A 16,379-nucleotide genomic window follows, 5' to 3' on the forward strand; every position below is an offset into this window, starting at 1 on the left:
CAAGTGCCTACAGCTCAAGATACACAGATGGAAGTAGCATATTTTGGGTGGCATGTCCTGAACTCCTGCAACCTTATTTTGGGATGGCATATTCTGCTACACTTTAGTCCCATGATTTTTGTGTGTGTGTCTGCTGAGTGTATTTTTACACATTTGTCAGGTTTTGGTCCGAAGCTTGCTTTCATCATTATATACTCCCTGACAGTGGGGGGACGGGGGGCGCACAGTCCCACTTACCTCTTACAGCTGGTGGTGATGTTCGTAAGAACTCACGGTTGTGGAATGGCCACATTGCCCGCAGGGCTCAACTGAGAGACGAAGGGAAATCCAGTTCTGACGACATCCGTTGAGCCCTGAATTCAACTGTGGCCATGGACTTTTTCAATTACAGGGGCTGTACATTCCCCTTTGGCTTAGGCCTTTTTTTTTTTTTTTTTTAACATCTGTGAAAGAAGAGTCCTAACTGATCAGCTCTTGCTAATACTACATATGAGGCTCTAACAATGTGGGAAAACAAAGTGCACCCATAACCTGTGGTTTCTGTCATCCCTAAGAAAACAAACATGTAACACACATGCACACTCTAATTCACTCCACTTTATTTGGGGATGTATATTACAGATAACACCACTCACAAACATACAGTGGACATTGAAAACTAAGGCCATTCTGTGAGTTATTTTTAAAACTTGGGTTTTGTACATAATGATCGTTTAAAAAATAAATCACCAAAACCAAGATTCTCTTCTGAATTTAAAGTAGGTACAAGACAACTTTAGAGCCATATCTGATCTGAAGCTCATCAAGACAAGACCATTTTCGTTTCTACAGCATAAATAACGGCTGTAAGGCAACCGCCCCCTCGGGGTCAAGCCCTCTTCTCCAGGTGCCATCACAAAGCAGTGTTCACCACAGTGACCAGTGTTTATAAACCAATTTCCTCCCAATGAGTAGCAAAAAGAGAATTTTCCCTAAGAAACACATTGCAGAATTCTTGGAACAAGAAAAAGAAAGGGAATCGTAACTAAGGCACTGAAAACACGTTATTTTTATAAAGTGTAAACAATTTAACACCAACAGGCTCCCTCCATTAGAATCTCTATTATAAAAGTGCACAAGGGCATCGTGGTCGGGTGAGTCCAGGTGAGATGGGAATGTCTTCCTCTCTGCAGAATTCACCCTCGGCTACCATGTACAATTTCCGACACGGAACTGTGGAAGTAACTGATTTCAAAGTGACTCAAGTGGAAGCTATATTCCCCTAATCTGCGTTGTAATAGTATACTAAACAAGCAAGGATTTTATTAGGAGTTTGAAATTATGGGCTCTAACAATTTATTTTTCTCTTAGTCTTTGACCATGTTCTCCCAGTGAACTTCACAATTGCGTTGGCTCCTTTCATCAAGGACGTCTGGTGGAAGCAGCTGTGACCTAGTCAGCGCTTTCCTTGGAGATATATATTATAAGTATGAAGGTTCATGTCCCATATAAACCACACTTGCTTTAATTCAAGTGTTTCCGAATGGTAAAGATTTAACAATTGGACATACAGCACTGTAAACATTTGGAAGTCCATTGAGTTGACCTTCCAAGGACTGTGAGGGTGTTGAGCAAGAAGATGCAGCGAGACAAGCAGCTGCTGAGTGCAGAGTGATGAAACGGGATGGTGGGGAGGGGGTCATTCCTGACTCCAAGCACAATGCCGAAGCGAAATTCCTACTTGACATTTTGTGACCAATTTTAGACAGCTCTAAGTTTCAAATCATGCATATTTCTTCAAAATTTTTTTAAATAAGAGAAAAGATAAATGCATAGGAAAACACAAATAATTACAATTTTAAAAGAACCCTTATTGCAAAAAATCCAAAAAACTTCTTTTTGAAGTTATTCCTAATTCTTAAGGCAAGTACAATGTCTATATTCTTCAGTTTTAGTGCTTAGGAATTTTGGGAAGTAAAAAAAGTTTGCATTTTGTCTTAAACACGTTTTTTATGATCAAAAGAAAACATTTTTTTAAAAAAGAAAAGAGACTTCCCCTTTTACAGGTTTCAGAGAGTTAAAGAGGATATGCCATTAAATGGAAGTTAGAGTTTGAACAAGGAGCCAGAAGAAGCTGGAGAAAGGGCAGAGGGGCCGCACTATAAAAACCTGTGGGGTGGAAACACAGCTTTTCTCTTTTACCCAGGACAAATGCAATCCTGATTGTTAAACTATTTCCGTGTTTCCAAATATAACCAAAGGAAGTCTGAGAGAAACCTAAATTAGAAGCCTCTTTTATTAAGGAAAAAAAGGTTAAAAAAAAACCCTTAAAAACCACGAAGCTAAAGAGCTGGGTCTGGAGCAGATGTGCATAATAACTAATTAGTAGCTCCTGGCAAGATTCAAAGCCACCTCGACGGAGCAGTTAAATATAGTTGGTGCATTTCAGTAGAGGCGCTAGTTAGTACTCTTCCAATAAAAGTGATGTGTCAACAGTGTTCTGCCACAACCAGTACTTTCCGAAAGCATCTGCTCGGCGAGTTCAGTTCATGATGTGCTTACCTTTCATGGCAATGCATGTTTCAATTATTGGGTAAAAGTCACTGTCGAGCAAAACTGCGATGTAATTAAGGAGAAGGCATTCATGCCAAACGAGCCTATAAAGCAATAAACAGCTTTTGAGGCTGGTTCAAGGCAAGAGTAAAGCTGACAGGTTTGCTAACAGCTAAAGACTTTTAATTGCCTCATATTTTCTGCTGCTCTGACCAGCATCCCCATTACATGACAAAAAAAGCAGTGCACAGCTCCAGCAGAGTGGAAACAATGACCACACAGTTCTTTTGCCTCACAAGGAGACTGGAGCTGTTGGTTTGCTAGATTTTCCATTGACACCAAATGACAGGAATATTTACATGAACAATTGGTCAAAAGTGGGTTTAAATTTCACTACTGAAAGAGGAAGGCTGGGACTAAAAAAGAGAGAGATCCCTTGCTATCATTAAAAAAGAGTCATTTTTGTGTTATCATTTGGTTTTAAGAGTAAAATCTGTCAAGGCTACAGGGTTGAATAATTTGGGATAAACCATTGCTACCCTGTCTGCAGAGGTTGCTGCTGTCATTTTAATGGCAGAAGTTAGATACCCATGCGCTTGGAGAAAATACAATAACCTTCCTTTTTTGGGCAGGTTTTAAAGAAATATTTCAGAAGATATAACTTCAAAAGAGAGTTTCTGACTGCAATAACAGAACATTCTTCTATGCTTTCCTTTAAAAAAGTGACTTGATGTGTATCATTTTTAACACACCAAAGCTACCCTTGCCAACAAGCTGTAATAAACCAAGATTACGTGGAAGCGAGGGACTAAACTGTATTAATTCCTATCTAAAAATTCAAATTAAGGTTTCTAAGTGGAGAGCCTGTGGTTGCTCCCTGAGACACGGTCAGGTCTTATTTTCCACGTGAAAAAACGGCACAGGTGGTCTTCTGACGTCTATATCGGTGTGAGGCTAAATGCTGAGATTTTATGAATAATGAAGGGCTTCTATCAAAATGTTTGGTCAGTGCAAGGACAAGGGGCTTCGGTTTTCTGGTCTTAAGGATGTAATGGTTTGGCACAGAAAGGAGCGCGGGGACACAGCTGAGGGACGGGGCCAGAAGGGAGGGCCCTCACCTCAGAGTCAAGTGCCAGCACCTGATCTGGGCCAGCGCTCACGAGCCCCACATGCGCTTCTTGTCTGGGGAGTTCGTTAGGAAATAGAATTGGGCCTGTAAGAAAATCTTGTGTGTACCTTGTCTGTGAACAGCCTGATGATTGTTTAATAATCCTCTGGCCTGAGTTATTTCACAGCAATTGCTCCCTGCTACGCATATTGAAATTACATTCAGAGATTTAAAAAAAAAATTTGTGTGTGTAGCAATATTTTTCCACAAAACTAAGTGCAAAATATCTTTAACAAATAACGATGATAGTAAGAAATATTTGACAGTCATGCAAAAAATGCATCTCAGTTTACAAAGGCTTAGAACATTTCCAAAATATCCCCTAGGTTTCTACACTGTGAACCTTACAATCTTACTCATTTTTCTTTGCATTTAAATGTGGCTGTTTGTGCAACAAACGGTAACATGCAAGTTCGATGATCTCCAGTCCACCAAATATCCTCTCTTGCAGCACGAAGATGACAATGGTGATTATAAAATACCACCGAACAAGACTGTACAAATATATGAGGAGGCACATTGCAGGGCTGAACAGGGTCCAATATAGTATTGAGAGAAACTTGACCACAAGGACCCTGAGCTCAGACTTGCAAGGTGGAATTACAGTCTGTCCAGTAAAGTAAAAATTCTTCTCCCCTTGGTAGAAGGAGCGCAGCCTCTCTTCTTTTTCCTCCCACCGCTTGTGGCACCAGAGCTGGAGGTCCTCCTTGGATGTGGGGAGGGTGTCTATTGGATACCGGTGGACGTGGAAGTGTATCTCCTTGGGGAAGTTCCCACAGAGGAGGTGCCTCTCTGTCTGAGGAATGTTGTGAGGGTATGCCACCGTGATGTCATGGACAGCATCAAGGTTCTTACCTAGGTTTTGGAAAAGATAAAAATACAGATTGAGTAATGATCAATTCGGGCAGCAATGCTGACTCACACTGCAAGGCAGAACCAAAACAGGAAACAATCAGGACAGAGTGAACCCTGATGAATAAATAGGGCTATAAATACTGGTGTGCCTGGGCACTGGGTCAATATTTACCAGTCGTTTTTAGTTTTTTATCTGCTTGCTAATTACCTTGAAGACCTTTAGAAAAAAATTATCTTTATTTGTAGAAACAGTAATCTGCCATTCTAGAACTAAATGGACAAACACATTAAATTGGATTTGAGACAAGAATAAAAGAGCAAAGGACTAGCCCTTTTACACCAAAGGGATTCGCTGTGTTGACACCTCCTATTAATACACCCTCCTCTCCAAACAGAAACACAGACTTTCTCACCTTTAACCCAATACTACCGTGACAGCTACTGGAAAGAAAAACTCAGAATCAGATTTGATAAAGGTCAGAAACACACGACAACTTCCATATGATTTTTTTATTTTTAATAATAAGTCAACTTGAAGTCCGAGTAAGGCCCTGACCAGATAGTACACCATCATCCTTAGAAATCTCATGATTAATTACTTTGGAGTTAAGTGTCTTCAGCCAAGTCATCTGCCAGATGCTGGAGATAGAGAGATGAATAAAACATGGTCCCTAACCTCACTCAAGAGTTCACAACAGAATCAGGGAGACAGGCATGCACAGGGCCCTAAACAAACCACAGAGATTTATGGAAGAGGATAGGTAGGCGGGGGTGGATGGTGCTGGCTCCGCAGGTGGAGCGGTGGGAGAGGAATGTCCAGCACAGTGGGGCTGAGGGCACTAGAAGTAGGGTGAGGCATACAGGATAGGCCCTCATTGACAAACTTTAGAATCTGAACTCAGTTCTGTAGGTGGTAGAGAAGCACCTTAAATGGTAGAGAACGCTTAAAGATTCTTAAACAGAGAAGGGACCAGAATATGTTACATTTTAGCAAGGATTACCTTAGGGCAATGACAAGAATGGTTTGGAAAGGACCAGGGTAAGAGAGGTATAAACAGTAATTTGATGGTCATTACAAGGAAAGAAAGGCAAGAAATGAAGAGGAGGTAGGGGCCAAAGGAAGTGACATGTCCAAAAAAATTACAAGGAAGAACTGATGTGACAGAGTGTGGTCAACTGGAAGTGGGAGGGAGGACAGGGTGGAATGAGGCCAGGTTTGTTTCAGACTCAGTGTACTTGAATGGATGGTGGGACCTCTGAGATTAGAAATGTAAATGGAGTGTTAGATCTTTAAGGATTCATGAAAATCACCTAATTGAATCCTGTATACAAGGCCCAGAGAGGTTAAGTTTTTTGCCCAAAGGCACACAGCGTTGTTGGTGCATGGTCTCTGAATGTTGCTTTCTTCCATATGATATCTTCAGTGAGAGTGAATCTACGTGGACTCTGATTTGTTACAGAACTATATGATGTAAGTAGAATTAATCTGTGGTGACAGAAATCAGAATAGCGGTTGCGTATGGGGGTGGGAAATGACTGGAAGGGAGCATGAAGAAATTTTCTGGGTGGCAGAAACATTCTATGTCTTGATTAGGGTGTGGATTACATCAAATTGCACATTTAAGACTGTGCAATTCACTCCATTTAAATTTTACTTCAATATTAACTTCCCACCTTATCTCACCGTGTCTACCCTTTCCACCCAACCTATTAGGTTGTACTTATTTTTTGTCAATGAGTCTTTAAGTCTTCTGTAAATGTGCACTGCCAGTCTCCTTTCCTCTGTGATTTACTTTAAGGTAAGGACCAGGTTTCAATTTGGCTCATAACTGTCTTATGGTCAGGCCTTCATAACAGCTATGTCATAAAAAATGAAAGTACCTACATCAAAAAGGCTTAGATTCAAAATTGGAGGGACAGTCCTTTAGGGATGCTGTACACTGTTTACAAGAGAGTAGAGGAGGCGCCACTAAAGGCTCGTGGAAGAAGGCTCCAGCACAGTTGGATCTGAATGCCTAGAAGAAAGAGTGGGCCAGACCTGTTTGGCTCTGAAGAAGTGGGTCCAGTGATTAGAAGCCACAGGGAAAGCTTTCTAACTGAGCTGTCGAGAAGTCATGTATTCACCAGCTGAGAAAAGGCCAGCTGGCCACTTGCCTGGTACATTATAGCGGGAATTTACACACCAGAAGTGGGGCTGTCCGATCAACTACCCAAACAAAGACCCACTCTTTCACTGGTACACTGAGCATGACACATCAACTAAGATGGCAATATAATTTGTCTTCCTGTTAACTCGCTGCATTAAAAATCAAGCAACCTTTTGTCTATTAGCATGAATCATGACTATCCTGCTCCTTGACAGGGCACTTTCCCTTGACTCCAGAAGCTAGTTTCATACTTCAGTACACCCTCCACCTGAAGACCTCAGAGCCCATTCATTTATGCCCACCAACCACAACCACGATCCTTGTTCTAGTTGCCATACCTCACCTCCATCTACCCTCTTCCCACTTTCTGTCACAATGGAGGGAAATAAGCTGTCATCACCTCTTGTCACTTGTCATGCCACTTAGCCTCTAATTCAGAATTGAGTTCGCATTTCATTTACTTTCAAAACTCCTCCGCAAACATTTCTGCTTCCATCTTCTGCCCAGACTCTGTCGGGTTACTGGTCTCGTCACCTCCTTTGTTCACAGCCTTGGATGGTCTCCTTCCCCAGGCAGCTCCCACCAACTTCCTACTCAGTTATTGTACACCACTTCTCACAGCTCCTCTTCAAGAGCCGCTATATGGCCCAGCCTTTCTTCTGTAGGTGGTTTGTAATGCTTATTGAGCAAATACAATCATGTAGTATTACAAAATGGTATAGCAGTAAGTTATTTACTCTACTAATAAGAAACTAGATTGCCCTTTGCTTTCTGCTTTCTACCTGACAACCCGTAGGGTAAGCTGTGTGTGTATGTGTATGCACACGTGTCTGTTCGAAATATAAATAGCAAGTTTTGAGACAGTGATGGTATCACTTACAGAAATGTTCCTAAGTGAAAAATCCTAGATTCACTGCAGTGCAGAGCATCAAGGGCTGTGGAAGCAGACTTTCTGGGTTCAAATCCTAGCTTTGCCTCTTACCGAGTGAATTACTTAATCTCTGTGACTGACTTAGTTCCTGTATCTATAAACTACCTCATAGGGTTGTTGTGAGGATTAAATGAGATAATAGACATAAAAACACATAAAACAGGATCTGACACATAGTAAGTGCTCAATAAATGTTATTTGCTGTTATTATTATTGAATCATAATGTTATCATGTTGGCCTCTAACATGTCTCTCTAACTTTAGCTTCTATTATTAGTCCACTGACGCCAGCATGGTATCTGCAAGGAAAATACAGCAATTGAATGCCCTCTCTATACCACTGTCCAGGGCACTATTTGCCTGGGCCAGAAAGATGCCAATTAGGGGCCTCATGTCTTCTACTCAAGACAAATGTTCAAAATATTATTTCGCAAAACTGCTGAAACATTCCCTCTGCCTCAATATACAAACTCTGACATATTTTATCTCAACTCTCTTCAAAGTCCAACTCAAATCCCAACAGTTCTAAGAAGAGCTTTCTTCAAGTATCCAGGCCCAGAATGATCCTGCCCTCTATGAATGCTTAAGGCACACGCACTGATGCTCACTTGGACTCTCAACTGCCATCCTATACCAAATGACTAGAAGCTCATGGAAACCTACAGCGCCCCAAGGAACCACAAGTACCTTAACGACAAGGACCATGCCTCTCTAGAATCTCGGTACCTAGCACAGTGCCCTGCACTTAAAGAGGTTCCAAAAATGCTTATTTGAGCAATATTTTTATGGTCTACTATCTTCTCGTCTAAAAATACAGGAGCGAATTATAATGCCTTCTACACAAGGTTGTTATAACAATTTAGTAAACCAATGTGCATAAAGCTCTTTGCATAGCACTGGGCACACAGAAAGTTCCAAAATGTTAGCATCTACTACAACTTCTAGTTGATGAGACTGACTTGCTCCACTGGAATTTTTTCAACTTGGGTTCTATGAATTGTTGGTTCTGAATGAATTACAATAATTTTGGGTGGGGATGGTGAGGTGTCACCTTAAAAAAAGGCAATAGTCCAAAAGTTTCTAATAAATTGCTTGTTTGGAATTTAGAACTTTGGAATGATATAGCTCAACATAATTGAAATACTATCTATTTATATTATAAACAAGAGCAACACTGTAATGTTAGAAACTACAAAAGACAATAAAGTGGAAAAGGGAGAACTGGGGAAGGAGAGAAGAAAGATAGCTTATACATTTGTCATTATTTCCCTGAGCTGCGCTGGATCTTTAAGCATCACGGAGACTCAGAAATGTATTAATGCCAGAGCAAGAGAGGAGGAAAAGGAGAAAGGCTTTTACACCTGGAAGTATCTTGACAATTTTTAAACTATATATTAAGTAAAAGGTCTCCAGACAACACAAAGCCACATGTAACTCTTTACTGCTAACAGAAGAGCTTACTTCTCACATCCTCCCATCAAGACCTCCTGGGCCCCATGGCCTCTAGTCTGGGGGAGCCATTACTACCAGACAAATCAGCTTCCTCCTGGAAGGTGACAGGTAAGGGGTTAGCAGGGCTTGCAGGGCTGCAGTCATATGTAGGTGACAATAGGAAATGGATATTCAAAAGTTGAGATGTGCTTTTATTTCATTCACCAATTTATAAAAGGGCTAAAATAATGCAATAAGAGATTAAGAGAAGTTCCTGCAATTACAAAGGATTTATACTTCTTTAAATCTTTTGGTATGAAAATATATTTTTAAATATGCAAATTAAGATGGCTGCCATCAGTAAAAGCCATTTTTAAAAGATTTCATGGCTTTTTAGATAGCATCTATATTTGTAAATTAAGCTATCTAGCCACATGTCATCTGCCTATATGGGGCTTAGAACCTGGATCTGTTCTGTTTCCAATACTGTATCTACTGGAAAGATTCACACTTCACTGTTATTTTGTCAAGTCACTATTCTGTTAGAACAACCATGCTCACTTGGGCCCAGAGATCTTTCTTTTTTCTCTGGAAGAACAGAAAAGCACTTAATATTTCAAATTTTAATTTTTAGTCTCAGATTGAGACTGAGGGAATTTTTAACACTTTAGTCATGTTTAAGTAACCAACAGAATTTTAAAAGATATGACTGGAATTTACAAATGTACAATGCAGAAGGGAGCATCTCCAAGCACACCACGTTGAGCCCATGATTACGAGAAGAGTTCTACTGGATAGGAAAAGCTCCCTGGGAATGCGAGAGAACCAAATCTTTACACACTTACATGTTTAAAATGAAAGAACTGAGAGAAGAAATCCTGGTTTGCCCATGGCTGCAAAAGATCAGATCTGATTATATATAGTTCAGTGGCAGAATAATGGAAACATAAGCTCTTTCGTTTCTTTTTAACCTAATGTGATCTTTAATAGAGTTGATAACAATTGAAATTTTTCTTTTCTTTCCCCATTCCATAATCAAATGTATGCAGACTATATAAAATATAATTTATTTTGGATTTCATTTTAATACCTGCTTTAAAAAATTAAAAATACACGTAAGTCTATTTTCTATTAGCCAGATCTAAATCCATAAATCTACCTACATATATTAAGGTTTTAGATAAAGTAGCTTGTCATCTAAGATGCATTTGTGTTACAGGAAAATGCTGAGGCCTCTGGTTTTGTGCACTATTTTTCAGATTAAAAAAAAAATTATCCAGGGCCGGCCTGGTGGTGTAGTGGTTAAGTTTGTGCACTCCCCTTTGGCAGCCAGGGGTTCATGGGTTCAGATCCTGGGCGTGGACCTACACACTGTTCATTAAACCATGCTGTGGCAGAGTCCCATATACAAAACAGAGGAAGATTGGCAACAGATGTTAGCTGAGAGCCAATCTTCCTGACACACACACACAAAATTATCTGAAGAGGATAAAAGTTGGATTTAGTAACTAAGCAATCATTCACTGTGCCATTTTGACACTGACACACACTAGTACATGGCTAACAATAAGCACGACAAATTGGCATTAGTCACTACTTGAAGAACAGTTTGAATGGACAGATTTGAATATATTTAGACTAAAAATAGCTATAAATAAGACACCTTTCAGCTTCAAATGAAAGGGCATACATGAACCACTTAAAATCAACTGGTATTAAGGCTCAAACAGTATCATTTTCTTTGTTAGAGAAAATACTACCGTTTCCTACTAGGAACGTTATTCACTTTTCCTTCTGGATAGGTTGGATACTTATGGAACAAAAGGTGAAGTCAGACAGCTCCCGGTCCTGCCTCTATTAGCTCTATGACCTTGGCATATACACTATAAGCCTCATCTGTAAATGCAGATGATAAGAGCACGTACCCTCATAGGGCTTGTGAAGACCAATTGGCATAAGGACTGTAAAATGCTTAAAGAACTGCCTGGCATGTAGTATATGCTCAGATTCTTGTTGTTATTATTCCTCTAGGCGGGATGATCATCTATAGCACTTGAAGTGAGATTAAGTTTAGGCTGCTAAGCTTTACCCTCCGTTTCTCTCGACTTCCTCTTTCTTTGGGAGAAATACCAAGTCCGCTGCAATGCATGCTGTGGTTTATTCTCTAACACCCAGTCCACTCGTTTCCCATAGTATAGAAGCAAAGCTGCCTAGGGGATTGACCTTGGCACTAGGAGTAGGCCCTAATTTATCTCTTAATATATATTCCTTTCCATCCCTACTAACTCATTCCTTAAACATTTTAAGCTAAGCATAGATATTAATCTTCTGATGGCATTCTAAATTAGAAGCTGATGATCTGTGCTGTAGGATCACTGGCCTCCTGCCCCATCTTGTTTTCTTTTTTTTAATAAGTCAAAGTTAGTATCTACTCTTTTTCTAAGAAAGAACCATCCTGGGCTTAAAAATCAACCTTCAGCTGGAAAGGTGAAACTAAAAATGGTATCCTTGTGAACAATCTTGCTTATTCAACCTGAAATCAGCCTGAATTCAATTCTTGCAGATAATTTCAGGGATGTATATTTTCACATTCTTTATCCTAAATCTGTTGAACTTTTTGTGTTTTGTATAAATGTGTGAATCTTTTCAGTTCTGAATATCCCTTTTGATAGGGATTAGTTCTTTGGATCTTCAAAACAAGTTTCATTTTCTAGGTAGAATGAAAACATGTTGACATTTTCCACAATTTGATAATATTGCTTTAATACATCATCAAAGGCAAGATCTGAATAACAGTATGCACTTGCTAAAGCCAGATACACGTATATAGACAGACACACACACACATAAATGTATGTAAAACATATGCCTTGAAAAAAAATCTATGAACTTTCAGAAATGGGACCATACTGTGCATAGTTTTATAACTTGTTTTTTCATTTCTCTTTCCATCCATGCCATTAAAAATTTTCTGAAATATCATTTTATGAATGCATAATATTTGATTATATACATATAAGCTTAAAAGACAGGTTTTTTATTTTCAGATATTTAAGTTGTTTCTACATAAATAACATTTAAATTGATATCTTTGTAACAAATGATAATGATTTTCTAGGATACATTCCAAAAAGTCGAATTACTGGGTCAAAGAATATGAGCATCTTAATAGGCTTTTGCTACATCTGGGAAACTGACCCATGGAAAGGTCAATTTAAACACACACAAGAAGTGTATGATGGTGTTTTCTTTTTCACACTTTTACTAATGTTTGGTATTATAACACTCAGAAAGTTGCCAAAATGTGTCATTTTTGTTGTAATTTGTATGTCTTTGGTTAGATAAAACAAGTTCACTGGATATATATACTAGTGATATCCTTGCCTCTTTTGAAAATTCAGCTATTTGCCATCCTCCAGATTTCTAAGAGCTCTTAATATGGTAAGGATATTAACCCTCCATCTATCATATATGCTGTAAATCTTTTATACTAATTTGGTCATCTAGCCAAATTATTAGTGGCCAACTGTTTCCCTGGCCACTAATGAGTTTATTTTATTGAAGTTGCTGCTCTGTGGATGCAGCTTCATTTCCTTTATCTAGTTCCTGTAGGTTGTTAGTCTCTTTCTAGTCAATTTGCAAAGTTCCTTCTTTATTATGGATTATTAATCCTCTGACTGTATTCTTTGTTGTAAATATTTTCACAAAGACATTGTCTATCACCTTTGTTTATGGCATCTTTTCCAATGTGTCTACGTGTCTATATAAGTTCATTTCTTTTTCTGTCATAGCTCTTGGGTTCTTATTTTTGTCTTCCCTACCCCTAGATTGTAGGTATATTTTATATTTTTCTGTAACATGAAAAACATTTTTTTCACTTAATTTTATAATCTAGCTTTACTTTCTTTCAACAGACACCAGTGTGTCTAGCAGCCTTTGTTAAATAACTCCTCTTTTCTCCATTGTTTTGAATGGCCAACTTGGTCACATATTAAGTTCTCAAATATATAGATATGCAGTCCCCCTTCTCTCTTCTGCTCCACTGTGTTTATTTCTGCTCCAAGACCACACTGACTTCCTTAGTGACTTAACATCTAGTCAAGCAAGTCTGCCTCTGTTTTCGTTTTTCATACTATACTTGGCTCAAATATAGTATATTTTGCAATATAAACTTAAGAGAGTTTCATTCAATTCTAAACAACACCCCTCCAACTTATCCTGAAATTCTATTTGCATTATGTTTACATTATAATTTTAAAAGAACTGATGCTTTTACATTGTCATGTTTTAATCCAAGAGAAAAGTAGGTTTTCCCATTTGTTCAAATCTTATTTTACGTCTTCCAGAAAGATTTCTGTTTTCTTCACACAGTTTCTTTCTTTTAAAATTTATTCCTAGATAAGTTCATAATTTTTGTTATTATTATGAATGGAATATGTGTTCCTACTTCTGCTTTTAGGCAATCACTACTACAATAAGAGAAAACCTATTGTTTGTTGTATATTTATCTTAGCTGTAGCCACCTTAACATACTTTCTTATTAAATCTAGTTGATTTTTTACTAGCCTCTTTCTGACTTTCTAGATTTTCTATCAGCAAAAACAGTTTTATGTTCAATTTTGTCATCTTTATGGCAGTCATTTCTTAGTGCTTGCATTAGCGTTTATTAACAATAAAAAGAATAGTTCTGACTTTAAGTAAAATGTGGATTTTACTAGTGCTTTAGCATATGAAATATTTACTGTTGAGTTTTAGTAAAATAGTATTATTTTTAAGTAGTTAACTTCTATTTTGTTTTAGTTTGTATTAGGAATGGCTTAAGTTTATCAAACATCTTTTCACTATCTACAGATAGTATCAAAGAGTTCTTTTGTTTTAAGTTCAAACACCTGTGTGAACTGAACAAAGTAGTAGCTAAATATTAAAAGGAAAAATATTAGATATGAAAAGAGAAATTGAAAAATAATAAAATTATAGTGTAGGCTTCAGTATCTTTCATAATACAACACTAGTAGATAAAAATTAATTAAAGAAATTGAGTAACTATGGATCAATTTGATTTAATAGATTTATATAGGCCCATATGTCCCTCAAAAATATTTTAGAGGGTTAGTATCTATGGATCACTTATAAATATTTGATTATTTACTTGGTGGCAAGAAGATTTAAACACATTTTGTAAAAATTGACATTTTATAAGCCACATTCTCACATTAAAATTCCAAAAACTAGAAGTAATAATATAATATTCTCCTTTAAAAGAACACTTTCAGATAACCCTTGGATGAAAGATGAAGTCAAAAGGAAAATTATGAACTACCTAAAAAAGAATGAAAAAGAGATCATTGGCATATAGTGAAGGTTGTATTCAATAATAAACGCTTCATTATTAAAGAGGAAAAATGAAAAAGAGAAATTACTCATCTTGGAAATTAGAAACAAAAATCCAAGGGGAAATAGAGAAAACTACTGAAGAGAAAAAGCAATAATTAATGAAACAAAACTAGGAAATAGTGAAAGAATAAATACAGTCATGGGCTGCAAAACGACGTTTTGGTCAATGATGGACCAAATGTATGATGGTGGTCACATAAGGTTAGTACCCTATGGCCTAGCTGTGTAGTAGGCTGTGCCATCTAGGTTTGTGTAATGATGTTCGCATGATGAAATTGCCTAACGACACATCTTTCAGAATATATCCCCTTGTTAAGTGACATGTGGTTGTAAATGCAAAAGCTAGTTATTTGACAAGATGAATAAAATACTAAACTCTGTGAATGTGATTAAGGGAAAAAAGAGAGCATACATATTTAAGACTACAGATAGCAAAGGAAACAAAATCATAAATACAGAAGATTAAAAGAATTATGAGAATGTGAATCTACATGAGATGAAATTGTGTAGATCTGCATACTATACATACACAAACTAGAGTAGAGTACGCATGTACACATATACTATACATAAGACTAGGATCTGCTCGATAAAAAAAATCTGCATTCAATTCAAAAACTGTCAAATATCATTATTCAGACTATTTTCACTAGAAAAGCAAACTGCTATGTTATTGCTGTGTAATAGGGACAAAGGGCATAGGTGCTAATTTTATAGGCAGGCCAACCTAGCAGTTGTACTCACATGCTATGTCTCCTCAACCCCAGGGATTTTAGTGTATAAATTACAAAGCAAAAATAGACAGCAATAAATAAAATGATACAACGTGCTGTGATGGGAAAGGGACAAGAGTCCTAGTTCCAAATTGTTTCCATTCCCAGGACCTATTAAGCATAACTGCCACTTACACTTGTGCATCTGCAGATTGTGTTTTTGATGACACGGATTTATTTTGCCTGCTCTTTCAAAAAGTCATACCCTTTGTTTTCATTATGCTTTAAAAGAAAAAGGTGCTAAAATTATGTTGAGAGAAGACACTCAAAATTCAATGTGAAAAACAAGAGCAATAACAAAATATAATTTATGTTACTGTTGGACTCAATAAATCTGTTTAGACGTTCCAAAACCCCTGGACATGAATCAATAATAGATTAAAAGATTAGAAATGTCAGTACATGCATACTTTACTAATTTGCTGGTCTTTGAATTAAATGAGATCAAGACAGCACATTATAACAGTCTCTGTACTCTGACATTAGGATTGAAGATGACTAATGATGCATGTGGACATCACTATTTATTGAGTGCCTACTAAGTACCAGGCATTTTTAATTCAACAAGTTCATCTTTTAAGCACATCATGGACATGCTCTGATAAACAGTTTTGCTATAGTTTTATTAAGAGTATAAATGATTGGATCTCATGTAAATTTCTGTTTTCTACTCTTGGTATAAGCTTAATTGATTGGCCCACCAAATCACAAGCTAGACTCTACTATCCACTTTGTGGCAGCTATCTAAATTACAGTGGAGTGTCTAAGTTACAATCTTGTAAATCTAAAAAATTATGGTAATAACAATACAGCTTAAACTTGTAAGAAAAATGCCCCTAAAACAAAGTCTACTGTTACTACTCTTCCTATATCTTTACTGTGTATGTGATCTTGCATATAACAGAGGGAGTTCTCTGCAATCTCATCCTTTTCTCCTTTGAGAGGAAAAATAAGTCTGGCTGACGATGGGGTATTATTAATGAGGTGGAGAGCAAGTTGTTGTCTTCAAGAGTAAGTAGAAGACAACAGAGTAGGAGGTGAAGGTCTCTGGTTGCAGATGACAGTTTGTCCTTTCCTTGGCTGTGGGCTCTGCATTGGGAGCCACACTGGTCTCAGGATGGCGGTCAAACAGCCTTAGGCTTGTGCCA

At 37.7% G+C, this 16,379-nt stretch overlaps 1 protein-coding gene across 5 annotated transcripts in view; it reads right to left on the bottom strand.

Annotated features, from left to right (window-relative positions):
• Positions 1-582: 582 nt before the first annotated feature.
• The window catches only part of LCLAT1 (lysocardiolipin acyltransferase 1), a 186,641-nt gene continuing 170,844 nt past the window's right edge, over positions 583-16,379 (bottom strand). For all 5 annotated transcript variants that reach the window (XM_001500475.6, XM_005600096.4, XM_014731229.3 and 2 more), the window contains one exon: positions 583-4,555. In XM_001500475.6, coding sequence (XP_001500525.3) covers positions 4,053-4,555 — 503 coding nt within the window. In that variant the 3' untranslated portion in view covers positions 583-4,052. The remainder of the gene's footprint in view (positions 4,556-16,379) is intronic.

The sequence above is a fragment of the Equus caballus genome, chromosome 15, assembly GCF_041296265.1.
Source record: "Equus caballus isolate H_3958 breed thoroughbred chromosome 15, TB-T2T, whole genome shotgun sequence".
Classification (NCBI taxonomy): Eukaryota; Metazoa; Chordata; class Mammalia; order Perissodactyla; family Equidae; genus Equus; species Equus caballus.